The sequence below is a fragment of the Melitaea cinxia genome, chromosome 3 (genome assembly GCF_905220565.1).
Source record: "Melitaea cinxia chromosome 3, ilMelCinx1.1, whole genome shotgun sequence".
Taxonomy (NCBI): Eukaryota; Metazoa; Arthropoda; class Insecta; order Lepidoptera; family Nymphalidae; genus Melitaea; species Melitaea cinxia.
The window spans coordinates 2,369,712-2,389,505 of record NC_059396.1 but is presented as its reverse complement, the minus strand read 5'-3'; the positions used below and the strand labels follow the sequence as shown (position 1 = coordinate 2,389,505).

General features: G+C 34.1%; 4 protein-coding genes across 4 annotated transcripts; 2 read left to right on the top strand and 2 right to left on the bottom strand.

The window, feature by feature from the left end:
* Window positions 1-33: 33 nt before the first annotated feature.
* Window positions 34-3,135, top strand: LOC123669301 (adenylate kinase isoenzyme 1-like). The gene is made up of 5 exons (XM_045602912.1): window positions 34-442; window positions 618-807; window positions 1,203-1,351; window positions 1,811-1,981; window positions 2,991-3,135. Exons 1-5 carry the CDS (start codon window positions 338-340, stop codon window positions 3,063-3,065), a joined length of 690 nt encoding a protein of 229 aa, XP_045458868.1. The 5' UTR covers window positions 34-337; the 3' UTR covers window positions 3,066-3,135.
* A 2,450-nt stretch (window positions 3,136-5,585) lies between these two features.
* On the bottom strand, window positions 5,586-9,173 carry LOC123668889 (homeobox protein PKNOX2-like). The gene is made up of 5 exons (XM_045602584.1): window positions 9,158-9,173; window positions 7,790-8,055; window positions 7,114-7,350; window positions 6,433-6,673; window positions 5,586-5,587 (listed from the first exon to the last, which is right to left on the bottom strand). Coding segments are annotated over exons 1-5 (762 nt in total).
* A 730-nt stretch (window positions 9,174-9,903) lies between these two features.
* LOC123668879 lies at window positions 9,904-11,517 on the bottom strand. Its single transcript, XM_045602574.1, has 3 exons — window positions 11,348-11,517; window positions 10,804-10,944; window positions 9,904-10,270 (listed from the first exon to the last, which is right to left on the bottom strand). The coding sequence occupies exons 1-3, from the start codon at window positions 11,489-11,491 to the stop codon at window positions 10,040-10,042; spliced, it is 516 nt and encodes a 171-aa protein (XP_045458530.1). The 5' UTR covers window positions 11,492-11,517; the 3' UTR covers window positions 9,904-10,039.
* Window positions 11,518-12,310: 793 nt separating this feature from the next.
* On the top strand, window positions 12,311-19,726 carry LOC123669701 (polycystin-1; the record flags this gene model as incomplete). Its single annotated transcript, XM_045603291.1, has 5 exons — window positions 12,311-12,456; window positions 17,566-17,750; window positions 18,220-18,450; window positions 19,016-19,216; window positions 19,609-19,726. Coding segments are annotated over 5 exons (795 nt in total), but the record flags the coding sequence as incomplete, so codon positions are not given.
* Window positions 19,727-19,794: the final 68 nt, after the last annotated feature.

Genomic DNA, 19,794 nt, shown 5'->3' with positions numbered 1-19,794 from the left:
TTATACGAAAAGCTAAAAAATCTGGTACCTGAAATACTTGGTAATTCGCGCTATATCGATGATTATAATAGTTTAAAAGAAAAACAAACAACAGATACTTCACAACTGTACAGAGTTATTCCTACGTCTGTTACTGAACTTCTGCAGTCGTAGGCAACCAACCTCCACAAAAAGTATGGACTTACATGTGTAAAATATTCTATCCATAAATCTATACGTACTCTTTGATCGTAAAATAGTTATTGACGTATCAAGTTCTACGGTAAAACATCAAAATATAATTTTTTTTATACACAAATACTCAAAGTGATTTTTATACACTTGATAGTTATTTGATATGGAAGATAAGAACTGCCATCCATGTGAACAGGAAATTATCGAGAAACTTCCAGCTTGCCCTCTTCAATGCATGTCACCGAAGTGCAAGGCTTATAAAAACAGAGTGAAGTTATTTGAATTTCTTATATTTTCTAATTCAAGTTACTACTACAAAAAATACAAGAAACAATTCAATAGTAAATAGATTAGAATTCTCGTAGCATTAATGTTCTTGTTACAAACCGCGAGTAAAGAAAGATATCTAATTAAAACCAAATATACTTACGACTTTTTAATAGGTACTAATTGACTCCAGCAAGACCCCGATAATCTGGGTTCTGGGGGGGCCTGGATCAGGCAAGGGAACGCAATGCGAGAAGATCAATACTAAATATGGGCTTGCTCACCTTTCGACTGGTGACCTTCTCCGTGTTGAAGCGAAACGTGGCTCCGAGAGAGCAAAGACTCTAGCTGGTATTATGGAACGGGGTGAGAAGGAATTTTAAACTTATCAAATTAACATATGTAACATACTTACTTTTTTAACATACTTATCAGATTAACATATGGCCCTCTGGATATAGGAATTCCAATGACCATAAAATAATGTTCTCTTTGTTCCTAGATCCTATGTCATTTGTTGAAGTAATGTGAGATTAAATTTTGCAACTGAAGTAGATACAAAAAAAAACCTGAAAAAGTTGCATGTAAAGACAGAAATTTCGATACGTGTCCCTTCGTATTATTTCCTTTCGATGACAATTACTTGATATTAATTAATCCTAAAAATATTCCATCGACCCATTACTATGTATACATTAATATAGGATTCATCCATTTCATGATACGCCAAACACGTGATAAAAAATTGTATTTCTTTTTAGGTGAACTTGTTCCGAATGACATCGTTCTGGATATACTGAAAACGGCAATGTTGGAGCTGGCTGGTAAAGTGAAGGGCTTCTTGATCGATGGATATCCGCGAGAGAAGTCACAAGGAGCCGAATTCGAAAAACAGATCGCGCCAGTTACTGTAAGTTTAATAAGTCTTTGCAGCATGATATATTATTTTTAGATACATGGTACCATGAATCATAAAATAATATATAAAATAGTAAACTGACTACTACAATCTGATTATTATTTTTCTATTACATTTAACACATTTTTTGTTATGTTTAAAAATATTAAATCAATCCAGTCATAATCACGTCAAATTAAGTGAAAAAAATATTCTTAGAATTACTATTTTAGTTTTAAATTGCAAAACGTTTTTTAAGACCATTTTAGAATTTAAACCATGAAAATTAGACTTTTTGTATTTCTGTTTTCACGATCGTTACACTAGGCGGATTTTGTTAGGAGTCAGGCTGAAATCTAGATAAAAACAAGCGATGTGCAACAGGATAGTACGAATATGAACCGGAACATAAAAAAGTGTAATCCAGATTAAACAAACAACCATTGGTACCTTAATCCCGTACATTGCCAGGTAATAATTTACTTCGAAGCATCGTCAGAAACCCTCACTAAGAGGCTGTTGGGTCGCGCTCTAACTTCGCGTCGCTTTGATGATAATGAGGAAACCATTAAACTGCGGATCAAAACTTTTCTCGACAACAATGAACAAGTCATTGCACAGTATCCTGACAAAGTTAAAATGGTAAGAATTTAATGTAGATTTGGAATTTAATGGAATTTACTTTATGCACAACACTTTGAAACGATTTACATGAAACAGTCATTAAAATCTAAATTATTTATTTACTTTTACAAATTTAGTTGATTATGTTGTACTAATGCCGGTTAATCCGATTTTAATGGCAACCTTCCAATAAATTGCGCCTTGAATGGAGCCAGAAACAGAGAGAGTGCTATTTAGATTTGCAAAATGACGTTCCGAAGGTGCTTTTGAAACCTATTTGAATAAAGATGTTTTTGATTTTGGTTTACGGACACTACAAGACGGTATTTGAGAAGGATATTAAAATTAAAAACCTAAATGTTCAATATTTCGATTCTACAAGACGGCTTTTGAGAGAGGACATTAAAATTAAAAACCTAAATGTAGACAATTTGCTCTAAAAATATAGAGCACTACAATTAGTTTTGATAATTGAGTCAAACAACATTACTTGCCTACGACAACAATCTGTGCTACTGAAAAGGGTTGCATTATATAAAGATACTAGCTGTTACCCGCGGCTTCGCTCGCATTCATTTTTTTTTTTTAGTAAAAAGTGTCCTATGTTACCTCTAATACCTCCAAGAATATGTGTACAAAGTTTCATGATGATCGGTTAAGTAGTTTTCGCGTGAAAGCGTAGCAAACAAACTTATATTCACATTTATAATATTAGTAGGGATATTGCGATTGGACACAGCTGAAAATATCCTGCTCAAAATCTGGAGCAGCCCGACTGGGGAAGTACTTCGTCCTTACAGAAGATCCCAGCTCAATAATGCTGCTCTCAAGCAGTGTTGTGTTCCCGTGGTGAGTAAGGTGGCCAGAGCTCCTGATGACGGTCAGGGGTAGGGTCTACAAGTAATCGCAAGAACCACAACGTAATTGCTAACCATCAGGTGAGCTGTACACTTGTTTGCCGACCAAGTAGTATAAAAAGTATTTTATTTATCAAATCAAATAGTTTATATTCAACACAATTGTTCAGATAAACGCCGAGGGCACCGTAAATGATGTCTTCGATCAAGTCGTGGAGATCCTCGACCCACTCGTTACACGTTGAGATACCTTTTTAATAATAGTTTAACATAATGTATTAATTAATTTAACTGTCCGTTAATCAATTGTATTTTTATATTTGTTATTTAATAAAACACGTTTTTACCTGACTTTTATTGTATTTGCTTTGAAAGATGATTATATAATTAACATATTGTTCTATTTAAAAAAGAGTATATAATGGAATCATCATAAACAATCCCACTGAGCGTTTTTCATCAATCAGGCGTTCAGTTTCCTTAGGAACAGACAGATATATGTAAATGTTAAACATACTAACTGAGGTAGGGCACAGCAGGAATTTCCTGCTCAAAATATGGAGCAGTCCGACTGGGGTAGTACCTCGACCTTACAGAAAATCACAGCTAAATAATACTGTTTTCAAGCAGTATTGTGTTCCTGTTGGTGAGTAAGGTGACCAGAGCTCCTGGGGGGCATTGGGGATTGGGTCGGCAACGCGCAGTTGCAATGCTTCTGGTGTTGCAGGCGTCTATAAGCTACGGTAATCTCTTACCATCAGGTGAGCCGTACGCTTGTTTGTCGACCTAGTGGTATAAAAAAAAATGCAGCAAATTTTAGCAAACAATTAAGACAAACCATATCGAAAGTTTCACATAAAGGAAAACTCGAAAAATATTCACACAGACCTACCGACCACCGAGCTGAAATAGCACCCACGACCTTTTACGATAAAAACATTTTCGTTCCCTTTAAATTGAAACCGTTATGTTTCTTGTTACATTTTTTTTTTGTGTAAATTAGTGCAGGCGAAGCGTTGGCGCAATGGTCACGTGGTGGGTTAAGCTCTGATCCTTCTCCTAAATGGGGAAAGAGGCCTATGCCCAGCAGTGGGATATTACAGGCTAAGCCTATTAGTGCATGGCGATTTGTGTGCGTCAAGCTTGTATAGAACATTATATATGTACGTGTGCTATAAGCACAGTCAAGTGAATTTTTAAAAAAAAAAAAATTGTTGTCGAAGATGTATAGTTATGTATTTATTACCATAACTCTAATTATAATCGATAATAGTTGTTTTGGCCGCGCTTCACGCTCAATCTACCAATTGGCATAATTTAACTTATTCTAGTGAGCTAGGACAATGGACACTTTTTGATATTTCATTAAGAAAAATAAAAATAATTTCAAGATGAGATTTTAATAAACAAAATAGTAGACTTACATTATAGGTAGTTAGTCTTACTTTTACGAAATCAACTTAAACATTATCCCCGAAATAAGAATTGAATGAAGAATAGAAGAATTTAGCTTACAGTACAAATTATTCTTAATGAATTGTTATATCGACACACGAATCAAAGTCTTAACTTACACATATATGTAAAAAGATTAAATTCAACTTTGCTTAAGCTATTTCACTGAATAAAAAAATTAAATTAAACGTAAGTCGCAGTAGCCTATATAGGAAATGCTAGTGGTCATTTAAGACGAGGCTGAGGCTAGAGTACAATATCTAAAGCGAATTTTCGAAGTACCCTATTACCCCAAATTAAATCAGTAATTACAACAAAAATGAGTAAACTGAGCGGTAAATATGAATGTTAACTACAAAGGCAATATTTCTTCCTGTTCCTTCTCCCTCTGTCGCACAGCCACTGCTGTTTCCACCAACAAGTAGAGACACTTGAACTTATCCTCTCCCTCATCACGCGGCACCACCTGGAGTCCATTTTGTATCATTTCAAAATTAATTTCAAATTATTAAAAGACGAGAATAAAAGAATAAATTCCGGACCAATTTTTGAACCAAAAATACTCCGATTAAAACTAAATTTCCTGGACTTGAATTCAAATTTTCGTTAAGGTTCAGGTGATGCCGGCGTTAAAACATATGTACCTACGTGTTGAATAAAACGCGATGTTATAGTAAAAGTATTTATTTTCAACAACAAAAACTAAACATCATATCCGCTCGGTAAAAAACTAAAATTATAATTATCTTAATCGTAAACAATGTACATGTGATCAGTCTTTACAACGATTCGACGTCTAATGCTTTAACACCAACGTCGCCTTTACCAACTTATGTCCATTTTTTTTTGTTATTTCAGTCAGAATTGCCCCACTTCACAGTTCTCACCAACTATTCCCCTATTTTTTGGACAAAATATTGTTTAAAAACGTTCCTTTTATATAATATTAGATAAAAATATCAAGGTTTCCAATTGAACAAAAATTACACGAGTGATTTCATAAATGTCACATAGAATATAAACGACATAATCCTAAAACTCACAGCATATAAATATCTCCACTAAGTGTGGCACCACATGTCGGTAGTGGCGACCTCAAGTCACTTGATGGCTACGGGCATTGGAAGATTATTGTATTTTTTTTAAAATTCATTTGTCCATTTGTCCAACAACAACACAAAGTCCTATAAATTAAAGCGGTTCCACTAAGTGTGGCACCACATATCAGTAGTGGCGACTTCAAGTTCGACGGCTACGGGCGGCGGAGGGCTCACCTGCCTCGTCAGCTGAGTTAGTTGCGGCTGCCAGGGTTCTATGTCTCCAGTAACCACCTCGCTCTCAGTACCCATCACTATTGGACTGTTGGATTGAAACACTTATTAAATTTTCGACTGATTGAAAAACCTGACAAATGTTGTTTTCTAATGTTTACGCGAATTTCATATAATATATAATGAAGCAACTTTTTCGGATTTTATCTGAAAAGTATAATATAGCATAGGGTCATTTCGAATAACTTTGTAACGTTAGGACGTCTGACATCTCAGTTTTCCCGTGACCACAACATAACACATTTATAAACCGAGATAGATAACATCCGAAAAAAATTGTTTCATTATAACCTGACAAATGAATTGTTTATCAGACTCAAAACTTGGGTTGAGATATTCATCACAATTTCATCTATAGAGAAAATCTTGACAATCGTAGGAATTATGAGAGAAAAAAAAAATGAAAGAATTTGAAGTAATTATCGAATTTCTAATTTTTAAGACGAAATGTATAAATTTACTATAGATACGGAAAGACAGATATAGCTTCTGGAAATTCATTTTATTTAGACTCGTTGATAAAAGTTGTGTCGAAGTCGTGAATTGCTAATTTATTCTAAATCACTGGAAATAAAATAACCAATTAAGACTTAATGAATATTAAAATTTCAAATTACATAGCAATTTATATAAAATACCGAATGTTAATCTGAAAGTTGTTGGGTTTTGATTGCAATAGTTAAGAAGGCGTCTATGTGGTTGTTAACATTAGCAATAAAAATATTATCTTAATTCGAATAACAAAAACGTCTACATAACTAGATGACTGAAATCTTAGTATCTCATCCCTAAAAAATTGTTAAAAGTACAATTATTCGATCTAAACAGTCACTTTTGATGTGTTCATTCATAATGAAAATATAGTACCCCCTATTATCTGCTGAATGAAAGTCCTGTTCGCCCGGACCGTATCGAATGACAGATTGCCAGACCGAGGGGTCGTATTTGACCTCTTCTTCACTGATAGCACTAGAGTAACCCTCTTCCGCTTCTCTGAGATCATCCCTCTCTTGATACACAAGCAGACCATCTCCGTAATCGTGGGCACGACTGTGATCGGCTACGTTCTGTTGGAGATTTGTTTTGCAGACCTCAAGGACTTGAACTTGTAAAAGGTGAATAATAGGCAGAGAACTATGAAGACTTTGCATCAGGTGCTAATATTGAATTCTCACTTAAAATAGGAACGAGTACACAAATTACCTACGGGTCAGTATCGAAAGCTATAAGATAATTTAGTTGATTCTGATTGTATGTGTGGAGTCGTGTTGTGTCGGATAGTTAGGTAATAATAGTCTTTGTTCCACAAATGAATACAAATAACCAAGTATTAGTCAAAAAATGTGGTCGTATCGATAAAATTTTGATTTCTTTCAGACAATCTTTGATCATAGAACAGGATATAGCAGCAGTGGTTAAGTATAGTTAGCAAATGAGTTAAAACTAGGGAATAATATTATATCCAAAAAATGTTAAAATTCCTGCAGCTTATTTTTTCCGCACTTACCTGAACCTCTACGCCTTCCCATCCAGCCATAGTTACGTTACTAGGAATCATGCCCATTCCAGATGTGGACGCTGATGATAAGCTAACCATTGGCCCAACTCCCATTCCAACGCCAACACCCAACCCTGGTTGCTTGCGACCACGCCGGGATATTGTATACTGAAGTGGATCGTGACCTTCTCTCCTTATCATCTCTGGCAAAATTCTCCGCCGAGCGTTGATAAACCAGTTGCATACCTATTTTAAACCATTAAAATATAACAACGAAGGAAAACTACCAAGAAAATTAAGAAACGGGCTTTGAAATTCATTCTTTCCCCACAATAATTAGAATTTTTATAAAGCTCAAATTATTTATTGACATAAAATAAACCAATGACTTTTTTAATCTATAAAAATAAACATTTAAACACGGATAATGCCGAGAAACTTAGGTTCTAAATATCCTTATTTTCGTTCATAAGAAAAATTTGACAAGACAACATTTTATGTAATATAATAATGGGTTTGAGTCTAGTAAATATTTGAAATAAACCTTATTAACAATGCTACCTATAAAGAGAGCACATAAATACACATCAAATTTAATAGTAATATAATATAGCTAACTCTAGATAACCAAACCCTGCAACGTTTAACTCAAATCCCCTACCCAACCCAAAAACATCAACTGTACCTGAAGCACCGTCAAATTGGCTTCCTGGCTCAACGCCATCTTCTCAGCGTCGCTGGGATATGCGTTGTATCGGTGATCGTAGAGCCACCTCTTGAGGATCCTGACAGAGTTCTTCGGCAGGTTACCGCGCCGCTTCCTCACGGAGCCAACAATAATGGCCTGGGGGGGTGGAAAGCGAGGCTGCATCATCGGCCTCACCTCAGGCTCCCAGTCATTGCCGCTCTCGTTGTCCTCTGTTGAAGACGTTGAAGGAAAACGGTCTCTCGCTATAAACATTGTATTTATCGTTTGTATATTTTTTTCCACGAAAGTGTTATTACAATTATGAATATACTACCTAATATACTTGTATAATTTTTATATTGTTTATTACGCAAGTAATACGAGAAAAAGTAGATATATTTTAAGTGCAGTAAAACTAAATTCGCTTGGCGTCTATGCATCTATACATATTAATAAAATCGAAGTGTCTGTCTGTGATTTAGAATAAGTGTTATTTCAAGTATATACGGACTAACATACAGACGTATGTCTATCTTTCTGTTTGTCCGGGCTAATCTCCGAAACGGCTGAACTATTAAACTACTATAACGTTATGGCACTTTCACTGAAGGATGGAAACACATATAAGCTAATTTTCATCCCGGGATTCCCACAAAATCAGGATTAACGCGTAAATACCCGCATTTACCGCACGCGAGTATTTACCGCCCAAATAGATATAAAATAACCAAACAGTTGTATATTAAATACGATAAGCTTATCGAGCTAAACCAACTCAAGTCCCAAAACAAGATAGGAGATCATATGGCAATTTCTATCCCATAATTCCCACGGGATCAGGATCACGCTGTTAAAAAAGTAAATGTCCGGATACGATCCCCATGCGAATGAAGTTGCGGGTACAGCTAGATTACCATATATTGATTTAAAATTTTAAGCCTAGATAAATTAATATATATATTTATAATAATAGACTAATTGTATTTTTTTCACAAAAGTTAATGTGACTAACAAGTAAAAAAGACTTAAATTTAATAATATAAATCAAATAACTTCACATACTCGTATTTACAGAATGATGCATAAATTATTTTACCCAAATTATACCTACTACATTACTTGTCATATTTAATTATTAAAATAAATTTAATACTAAAATACTTTGCTGATTATAATAAACAGCAAAGCAACATATAAAAGAATTTAATTTGTTGTCGTTTCATATTTTTAAAACAATATATATTTTTTTTATAATAAAAAATAGTAATGTCTTGGTACTAGGAAACATATTTGTGTAAGTAACTGTACCCGTTTCATTTAAATATTTATGAGCTATTTCACAATATTATCTATTAAAATACTAACGTAACTTGATCTTCATAACTTTTATGATTGATTTACCCAGCGTGGCGATTTCTTTCAGATCACTTCTGAAATCCTGACAAGTTAAGTATATTACGAACCGTGTGGTATGGTGACCTAAAATGTACTAATGATTTTTTGTTTTGAAAATCGATGCGTTTTTGTGACAATTGACAACGACGTGTGTCACTTGTCACGGTGAAATTTTTGAAATTTGGAAAAAAAAGGAATTTATTACGGCCAGTACATAAATACATAAAAATGTGTATACAAAAAGGTATTAATCTATACAAATAAATAAAATTGGAGTGTCTGTTTGTAATATTAAAATAATCGCTTTTTACTAAATTCATATGTATGTATACAAGGTACATATACCAAAATAATATTTTTTATAATTTTTGTGTCTGTCAGTTTGTTCCAGCTAATCTCTGAAACGGCTGGACCGATTATGACGGGACTTTCACTGGCAGACAGCTCTTGTAATAAGGAGTAACTCAGGCTTTTTTATACGCCGTTATACTTAACTATTTTGTTAAATTCCACGCGGACGAAGTCACGGGCACAGCTAGTAGATTAATAAAATAATAGTGCAAGGCGTTTAATTTTTTTTATCATACTTATTTTAGTTCTAATTAATAATTAGCTAACTTAAGTCGGTTATAATAATTTCTTTTGAAAATAAAATATATTTTGATACATATAGGTATTTCCAAAATGTTCTTCATAATTTTTCTTTTAAGATTAGTTATTTAGCATTATCTTTTTTATACTGCATTTTAGAAGTAGAAAGATCTAGAAAGAAAGACTAGGTATATATATATAAAGTAACATTTATTATAACAAAATTTAAAATACATCACAACTAACACAGCACTATAAAAATTATATCGCTTCAACTGTGACTTCAGATTGTATCGGAATATTAGGTGTTGGCGCATCAGCTGTTGGAACATTGGCTGATGGAGTATTGGCTGTTGGTGAATTTGGTACAAATGTTGGAGCTGATGCAGGACTGGATAGTTTCGCTTCTGACTTTTTACTTTTTTCAATGGTATCAGATAGTATTTCTTTTAGCGTTGAAGCCAGGATCTTAGGGTTCCCACTGCTGTCCAACTGTGAAGATTTTTATAAGAACGTTACTTGAATTGAATGAAACGTTTTTGGCTGGAATATCGAAAATAATATTATCATTACTTTTTAGTTAATCATAATATTATCATACACGTTACCTAATCAAAGGAAATATATCTTAAAATACCTATATAACTAATTCGGAAATTTTATTCTTTAGCAATAATAATAATATAATAATTAATATAGTCAATAATTTCATAATTAAGTCAAGCGGCTTAAAAAAAAAATCTACAGTTTTCATAAGATTTTTTTTGACGCATCTCCTCCGCAACTCAACTCTGCTGTTGCAAAAGTTAAGGAAGTTGAGAAAGTTTTTAATATTATGGCTTTAAAAACATACAAATGCAGCCCGGAGTTGTTAGAATCTCGAAGATAAATAAATGCTATATAAATATTAATATCTATCTGATTCATACAAATATTTGTTGACCGGTAACGAGTTGTATACTGATAATAATGAATTGAAACTTAAGAATTCCATTTTCATATCAATTTAATGGAAAAATATATACCGTAACAACATGGCTGCCGAACCGCTTGTGAACATTCTTGACTTTGTGCGCAGCTTCCTTGACGATCTGTTTCGCCGCATTGATCTCCGACTCCGGTCGACCTAGCTCTGACAACTTGTTCTGTAGCCTCGTTGTTGCAACCTTATGAGAAAAATAAATCACGCACATATCCAACATTTTTAATTACAGACTCACCTGTAGCTGAAACATTGCGTAATGGCCAAAAATGAAATGTGTCAACTTTTAAACAATACAAGCTGACCCGGCAAACTTCATACCCGGCGTCTTTTTATATAGTTTTTATCGTGAATATCAGTTTATTTAAAAAAATAATAATTGTAAAACAAACTTTTCCCTGACAATAACGAACTAAAAAAAAAACAATGTTTCAATTTGGTTACAGTCACTCGAAAATTATGTGCATACACATCAGCGACATTTTTATTCTATATTTTTTATATAATTGAATATCAAAATAATAAAAAACTATGTTGCTATGTTAAGTATGACAGGATTGATACAATGAAAGCACATTATGATTTACCTCGTTATCAACTTCCAAAGCGACGATCTTCTCAGGCCACTTAACTTGCCGATTGAATATGTTCGACATTCGGTGATTCTTCGGGAACCCGACCAGTATGAAACCTTTTGCGTCTTGATTCATTAACATCGTTTCTTTGATCATATCAACCGTTATTTGCTAGAAAAATAATAACGACATTTAGCTGCCCATTTGTGTACTTCTTTACAAAATCTCTGTTAGATGCATTGTGCTACTAATCTAAGATATTTTGACACAATATTTTTATACAATACAAGCTAATCCGGCAAACTTCATACCCAGCGTCTTCTTATATAGTTTTTATCGTGGATATCAATTTATTTAAAAAAAAAAATTGTCATACAAATTTTTCTCTGACAAAAAAAAATTTCAGTCGTATATTATTTATATGTATTTTTGTTGTGGAATATTTGTCGTGCATGTTAAACTGTCGGTCCCGTTTATATCGTAGACACATGACCACGATTGTTACACGTGGTAAACAAATTATCATCAGCAGTGAAGTACCACGGTGGATTAATCTATAATGGCGTAGCGAGCTTAACTCGCGCCCGGGGCACAATACCTTTATAGCGCCCCCTCCCCCTAGAAAACCATATAATATGTCCAGCAATTTTTTGTTTTGCGAATCATTTGGCGCCCCTTTGTTAGTAGCGCCCAGGGCATGATGCCCTCCCTTGCCCTCCCCTCGCCACGCCACTGAATCTTCAACACTTATTCAATGCACAAAAAGGTGCTTTAGCCCAGCAGTGGGATGTTACAAGCTAAATCGATCGATCAATCATGCCAGTGAATCATGCAAACAACTTGCATATTACAATTCAGCCTGTAACAGCCCACCGCTGGGCATAGATCTCTTTTTCCGTGTAAGAAAAGAAAGAACTTGCGTATTATACAATTCTTAACCTCAGGAATATCTTCTTGCGCCTGTAACTTATCTGCTATCAACCTTCCCCTGGCCGTGTCCTTCTCCGCTTCAGCTCGCACCAACTCTCCAGGCCTGATCATCGTGTAGCCGGTTATATTGGAAATAGTCTGAGCGACGGTCTGATTGCCAGCACCAGGAACTCCGTTAACGAATATCACTGGTAAGTGTCTTATTGGAGACATATCGTATGCTAAGTCTTCCTATTAAAAACGTTAAACTATTAAATAAAATCTTAAAAAATATATTATGGGATTCATTACTTTGTATCGATTCATTACAATTTATTATGTACAGGTAGGGAGCTACAGATATACTTTGCGGGTAGGTACACTAAAATTGTTGATTTTTATGGTAAAACCCAGCGGACCCGTTTGAGGTTTTCTCTTGCGTGTTCTGTCAAACGCTATAATTTCAAAATACTCGTAACGTTTCCTTCCTTAAAAATAGATCATAAAAATAATGAAAATTAGAAAGCTTTATTTAAATCTATCCAGTGCTTCTTTTCGTGACACACCAAGTGCCTGATTTTATCCGTATACATTCATTTTCATTCCCTATTTTGGATTCAGAGGTACTCTACATAGAAAGAGATTCGTAGTACTCTTTATAAAATAGTTTACCTCGTTTATTTTCCTGGAGTAAAAACATCCCATTTTTATCAATAAATTATTATTTACTAAATGGTTTAAACTGTATAACTAGATAATAATTATTCTCTCAAAGCTTAGTGAATAAAACGACATTTCCAAATAAATGACAGTTGTTTGAAAACGATCCGTCTAGATTTTTGACGGTTTTCGAAATTATTTTCCGACGATTTATTGTTCAAGCCATTATTTTTAATCATGTGACAAATAAGATTATATAATTTTATCTATAACCTATAATATATATAAACGCGAAAGGTCATTCATCACGAAATCTCCGAAACTATAACACCTACAAACTTGAAATTTGGCAGGTAGGCTCCTTATAGGATGAAGACAACCGCTAAGAACGGATTTTACGAAACTCAACCCCTAAGGGGGTAAAATAGGGGTTGGAAGTTTGTATGAGAGTCCCATGTTTTTGAAGTAAGAGATTTGAAATTTAAAATGTATGCTCTATAGATGGTGAGGAGGCGTTCAAATAATGTATCGTTAGAAATCAACCCCCTTTTGGGGTTAAAACGGGGGATGGTAGGTTGACTTACTCATCACGAAATCTCCGAAACTATAACACCTACAAACTTAAAATTTGGCAGGTAGGTTCCTTATAGGACGTAGACATCCGTTAAGAACGAATGTTACGAAATTCGACCCCTAAAGGGATAAAACGGGGGTTAGAAGTTTGTATAAAAGTCCTATGTTTTTGAAGTAAGAAACTTGAAATTTAAAATGTATGCTTTATAGATGGTGAGAAGGTGTGCAAATAATGTATCTTTAGAAATCAATTCCCTTTTGGGGTTAAAACGGGGGATGGTAGGTTGACTCACTCATCACGAAATCTAAATCTATAATATATATAAAAGCGAAAGGTCACTCATCACGAAATCTCCGAAACCATAACACCTACAAACTTGAAATTTGGCAGGTAGGCTCCTTATAAGATGTAGACATCTGCTAAGAACGGATTTTACGAAACTCAACCCCTAAGGGGGTAAAACGAGGGTTGCAAGTTTGTATGAAAGTCCGATGTTTTTGAAGTAAGAGACTTGAAATTTAAAATGTATACTCTATAGATAGTGGAAAGGTGTCCAAATTATGTATCTTTAGAAATCAACCCCTTTTTGGGGTTAAAACGGGGGATAGTAGGTTGGCTCACTGATCACGAAATCTCCGAAACTATAACACCTACAAACTTGAAATTTGGCAGTTAGGCTCCTTATAGGGCGTAAACTACTGCTAAGAATGTATTTTACGAAACTCGACCTCTAAGGGTGTAAAACGGGGGTTGGAAGTTTGTATGAAAGTCCTATGTTTTAGAAATAAGAGACTTGAAATTTAAAATGTATGCTCTATAGATGGTGAGAAGGTGTCCAAATAATGTATCTTTAGAAATCAACTCCCTTTTGGGTTTAAAACGGGCATGGTAGGTTGACACACTCATCACGAAATCTCCGAAACTATAACAGCTACAAACTTGAAATTTGGCAGGTAGGCTCCTTATAGGACGTATAAATCCGCTAAGAATGGATTTTACAAAACTCGACACCTAAGAGGGTACAACGGGGGTTGGAACTTTGTATGAAAGTCTTATGTTTTTGAAGTAAGAGACTTGAAATTTAAAATGTATGCTCTATAGATGATGAAAAGGAGTCCAAATAGTGCATTGTCATCTATATATATCAAAGGGAAAGGTCACTGACTCACTCATCACGAGAACTCAAAAATCGCTGGATGGTCCATCCATCCAGGATGGACAAAGATGAAATTTGGTAGGGACGTAGATTATAGTTAACAGACGTCCGCTAAGAACGGATATTACGATATTCCTCCGCTAAGGGGGTTTAATTGGGGTTGATAGTTTGTATGAAACATATACAGCCTGAAAATAAAACTAAAAATGTGGTGTATAGAGAGGTTTTATAAAAATAACCATTAAATTGTACTAAATTGTGCCTTTTAAAAAGTTACTCAGTTTGATAAGCATTTCAAGTGACTGAAATAAAAAATAATTTGCGTTAAACATCTTAATAGTAATGTATATCTTCATAACCACGCGGACGTAGTCGCGGGCAACAGTTAATGTAGTATTTACAGTATTATAAAAGAAAGTCCCCAAAAGTGTATATGATCGATTTGCTCAAAATTTTCTGAACGGATTTTTATGCGGTTTCCCCATTGGTGAGGGCTCCACCATTGGCAAGTGGAAGGTTTACGGAACGGCTAAGCAGATTTTGAGGAGAGTTTCACTGGAAGTTTGCCGGGAAAACTTTGTGACACACTAATTTCAACGCGGGCGAAACCGCGGGCACAGCTAGTCTTCTATAAAGCCTTGCATTGAGCATCTTCAGGCCTTCAAACAATCAGTGAATTGTTAAGGATAGTTTATATTCGGGTGTAATTATTAAGGGTTCGCAGGTGTTAATGTCCAATATATATAAAAAATATATATGTTAGGCACTAGTGGGTTGGTAAATTAAATAGCCAAGGCGATATCACAATATCTCTATATCGTAACGTTGTTAACAACTCGTATAATAATGAATGCTTAAAATGATTATCTACCCTTATTATACATTTTTACCCAATAGTATTAAACAAATGTAATTATAAATAAGAATATTAAGTATTGATTTAAGAAATTATTACACCTAGTGACAAAGCTATATCATAACAATTAATATGAACTACGTCATAACCGTTAGGCGACTATTGAATACTTCGTAACGTATATCAAAAATATAAATGTTTTAAAAATTGAGCAAAGTGAGTAAAACTTAATGAATTTGTTGATTAGAACAATACAAAACAGACAGAAAGAATAACGAATAAAGGAAATTAAGATATTACGGAGCCAAAACAGAAACACTTTATTTTTTTAATTTTATTTTATAACTACATATGATCAAAAGTATATAGGTATATATATAAACTAGCCGTGCCCGCGACTTCGTCCGCGTGGAATTTAACAAAAATGTTATTGTTCAGTTCGCAGATCTATAAAATGATCTAAATATAATTCTAAAATAAAAGTAGCATAAGCTACTTACTCCTTATTACATCAGCTATCTGCCAGTGAAAGTCCCGTCAAAATCGATCCAGCCGTTTCAGAGATTAGCCGGAAAAAACAGAGAAACAAAAATTTAAAAAAAAATGATATTTCGGTATATTTTCCGTGTATACTCGTACATTCATATGCATTTAGTAAAAAGCCGTTATTTTAATATTACAAACAGACACTCCAATTTTATTTATTTGTATATATGTTTTAGTTGAACATTTAAAGTCTAAATCTTGGAATCTATCATATTGATTAGTGGTAAAATATTGTGCGGAACTCAATGCAAAATGTTCTTTTTATAGTATGTAAATAGAGCTATTTTTAACCGACTTCCAAAAAAGGAGGAGGTTCTCAATTCGACTGTATTTTTTTTTTATGTATGTTACATCAGAACTTTTGACCGTGTGGACCGATTTCGACAAATTTTATTTTAATCGAAAGGTGTTGTGTGCCGATTGGTCCCATTTAAATTTATTTGAGATCTAACTACTACTTTTCGAGTTATATCTAATAATGCGTTTTTACTTGACGCTTTTTTCGTCGACCTACGTTGTATTATACGACATAACTTTTTACTGGATGTACCGATTTTGATAATTCTTTTTTGTTGGAAAGAAGATATCCCTAGTTTAGTACCATGATAAGAAAACCAGGATCTGATGATGGGATCCCAGAGAAATCGGGGGAAACTCTTGAAAATCCGCAATAACTTTTTACTGGGTGTACCGATTTTGATAATTCTTTTTTTGTTGGAAAGAAGATATCCTTAGTTTGTACCATGATAAGGAAACCAGGATCTGATAATGGAATCCCAGAGAAATCGAGGGAACTTCTTGAAAATCCGCAATAACTTTTTACTGGGTGTACCGATTTTAATAATTTTTAATTTAATCGAAAGCTGATGTTTTTCACGTAGTCACATATAAATTTCATTGAGATCTGATAACTACTTTTTAAGTAATCTTTGATAACGCGCAGTGACTTGAGTATTTTTTCGTCGATCTACGTTGTATTACTCGTCGATGTAATTGAAGTCGGTTTTTTTTTCGTTTGCGAGCAAACACAATTATGTCAGAACCTATTCATCACATAGATAGTTCCGTCCTTGCCCTTAAAGCATTTATAGTTATGCTCATTGCATAGAGATAATAATATATCAAATTTACAGCACAGCTGACAGATAAATGGACTTAATTTCAAACATAATTGGTATCAACAATCATTACTCAATGACGAGCAAATGCCACTACTATTAACTTCGCTGTAACACATACAGACATACGTCCTTACTCTCGCTCGTCCTTTTGTATATCATTTTGACTAAATTCTGACGGTGTTTTTTATTGAATCATTAAAACACTAAAATACGAAGTAACTTTTATACTAGTAAGCAAGTTATGTTCCTTAAATTCATTATTTTTACATCCTCAATTACATGCGTATTAACCATTATGGACTGTTCCAATGAATCGTCAGCTGCTATCCCTAAATATCATTTAATCGAGAAGTGTCACCGGTCCAAACTTGGAATTGCTGCGAAGGCTAATTTAACTTCATTAACCAGGTGCAAACGACTTGCTCTCGAGAAGCGAGCTCTGGCTATCAACTTCAGTCCTCAAGAAGCCTTCAACACCAGTGAACCGATAGAGTATACGTGTGAGGTTCTGAAATGTGCCGAGTCACTGGGTGGATTGTCATTGACCAATGATACTAGATATGACTATTACAGTATATTTGCCAATCCTACACGTAAGTACTTAATACTAAAAATTGTATTACTCTTCAAATATTATATAGCCTATAGCCTTCCTTGGGAAATGGATTATTCAACACAAAAATAATTTTTCAATTAGAAGCAGTAGTTCCTAAGATTAGTGCTTAAACCAACAATCAAATTTTTTTAACTTTATAATTTTAGAGTAGATATATCTTATACAAATAAAATGAATGTTGCTAAGCGCATAACTCGAGAATGGCTCGACTAATTCGGCTAAGTTATTTTTTTGTATGTTCCTTAAGGCCCACGGAAGGTTTTAAAACTAAAAAAAATAATATATTTTTTACTAATAACTTATATAAAATAATAAAATTCTTTCAGTCCTAATAACAAATTTAAATATGCTTTTTTTTCATTTTTTTTTGTGGGTTTATTTTAGAAAATCACACAAAATCAAAGGTAACTTGTCACATTTTTATCAAAACGTAATATAATTTCCAGCTATTGTAAACTCTACCTGCGTGCCAGCAACTGGCATGTTCTATCTCCTGCCCGAAAAACTAAACTACACTCAAGCACAGGCGCAATGTCGTAACATTAGTGCAGTTCTGGCTGATGTCACCAGCGAACAGAGGACTGACGTGCTTGCCCAAGTGCTCGCCAGTGCTAGCGTACATTCCGCATTTGTTGGCATGAAACGAGATAACAGTCGTACCTTTTATAAAAATAATGGTGAGAAAAACCTGGAGATCTGAAAAGATCTGGATTACCTACTTTTATTTCAACAACACTTTATGTCCTAAAAATTATTATTTATTTATTTCATCAACATAGAATTTTAACACCATTATATCTTATACATATGCGACGCTACAAGTAACAATATTTTTTAAAATATATAACTAGGTCGGCAAACAAGCGTACGGCTCACCTAGTGGCCAGCGATTACCGTAGCTTATAGAAAGACCAGAAGCATCGAAAGCGCGTTGTCGACCCAATCCCCCCAGGAGCTCTGGTCACCTTACTCACCAACAGGAACGCAATACTGCTTGAAAACATTATTATTTAGCTGTGGTCTTCTGTAAGGTCGAAGTACTACCCTAGTCGGGCTGCTGTATATTTTAAGCAGGAAATTCCTGCTGTACCCTACCTCAGTATATATCATATACTTTCCTTTTGGACAATCTTCAATTACCAGTAATTAATAAAATTTAATAGTTGAGATATAATACGCGACTCTTAATTGCATCTATCTATCTAATATTTAGTAAAGAAATATAAATAATTGAACTTGTAGGTGACGCATTAGAATGCATCACATACCGCGCCTGGGCACCTGGTCATCCCAAAAGAAACTCCAGTATGTCCTGTGTCGCGCTCACGAGGAACCGAACGTGGAAAACTTTAGCATGCAAAGAAAATTATCAAGCTCTATGTGAACTGATACCCGGAGGTCCTTACAAACCTGGATCTATATTAGCATCAAGACAACAAAATGGTAGGTACAAAAAAAAACTTGAAAATTACCATTGAGAAGTGGTTTCACCTGCTTCGTCTTTTAGGGCTATTATTTTACTAATAGAAGCCTTTACATAATTATAGCCAGTGTAAAAACACTTTGCCCTGACTTTATCGATTAATCCTCTGTAGGACTATTGTTTCACTGTAAGAAATACCTCCCTCAAAAACCCTCTTTTTTATGAGTTTATCAGTCACAAAAAAAAATCCTCTGTAGGGCTATTGTTTAACTCTTCAGAGTTGTTAAATACGTTTATAAATATTACGTCACATATTTTTTAAGAGCACAAAAAAATTTAACTTAAGATTCTATAAGTTTTAACAGTTTTGTTACTACTATATCTTGTTAAGCTGACTTTTTTTATTTTTCAGACATAGAAAAACAGCGTGAATACGAAAATTAAACAAAAAAAGTTTAACTCTTAGTAACCGCTAAGGCTATTTGGATTAATAAATTTCTTGTAAATAAGTAAATAACTCATAAGTAAAATTTCTTTTTATATTTATCAATAAACTTTTCCATCGATACTCACCTCTCAAGACAAAAATTTGTCTTGT

Bases quoted from the DNA above. Each gene is read 5' to 3' on its own strand.
- LOC123669301 (XM_045602912.1), top strand. From the start codon at position 338: ATGGAAGATAAGAACTGCCATCCATGTGAACAGGAAATTATCGAGAAA. The intron at 443-617 runs GTGAAGTTATTT...ACTTTTTAATAG, and splicing joins GCAAGGCTTATAAAAACAGA to GTACTAATTGACTCCAGCAA. The intron at 808-1,202 runs GTGAGAAGGAAT...ATTTCTTTTTAG, and splicing joins AGCTGGTATTATGGAACGGG to GTGAACTTGTTCCGAATGAC.
- LOC123668889 (XM_045602584.1), bottom strand. The intron at 7,351-7,789 runs GTACAGTTGATG...GGTTTAAAATAG, and splicing joins CCAATTTGACGGTGCTTCAG to GTATGCAACTGGTTTATCAA. The intron at 6,674-7,113 runs GTAAGTGCGGAA...AATCTCCAACAG, and splicing joins GGGAAGGCGTAGAGGTTCAG to AACGTAGCCGATCACAGTCG.
- LOC123668879 (XM_045602574.1), bottom strand. From the start codon at position 11,491: ATGATCAAAGAAACGATGTTAATGAATCAAGACGCAAAAGGTTTCATA. The intron at 10,945-11,347 runs GTAAATCATAAT...TTTTCTCATAAG, and splicing joins CTTTGGAAGTTGATAACGAG to GTTGCAACAACGAGGCTACA. The intron at 10,271-10,803 runs GTATATATTTTT...AAATCTTCACAG, and splicing joins TCGGCAGCCATGTTGTTACG to TTGGACAGCAGTGGGAACCC.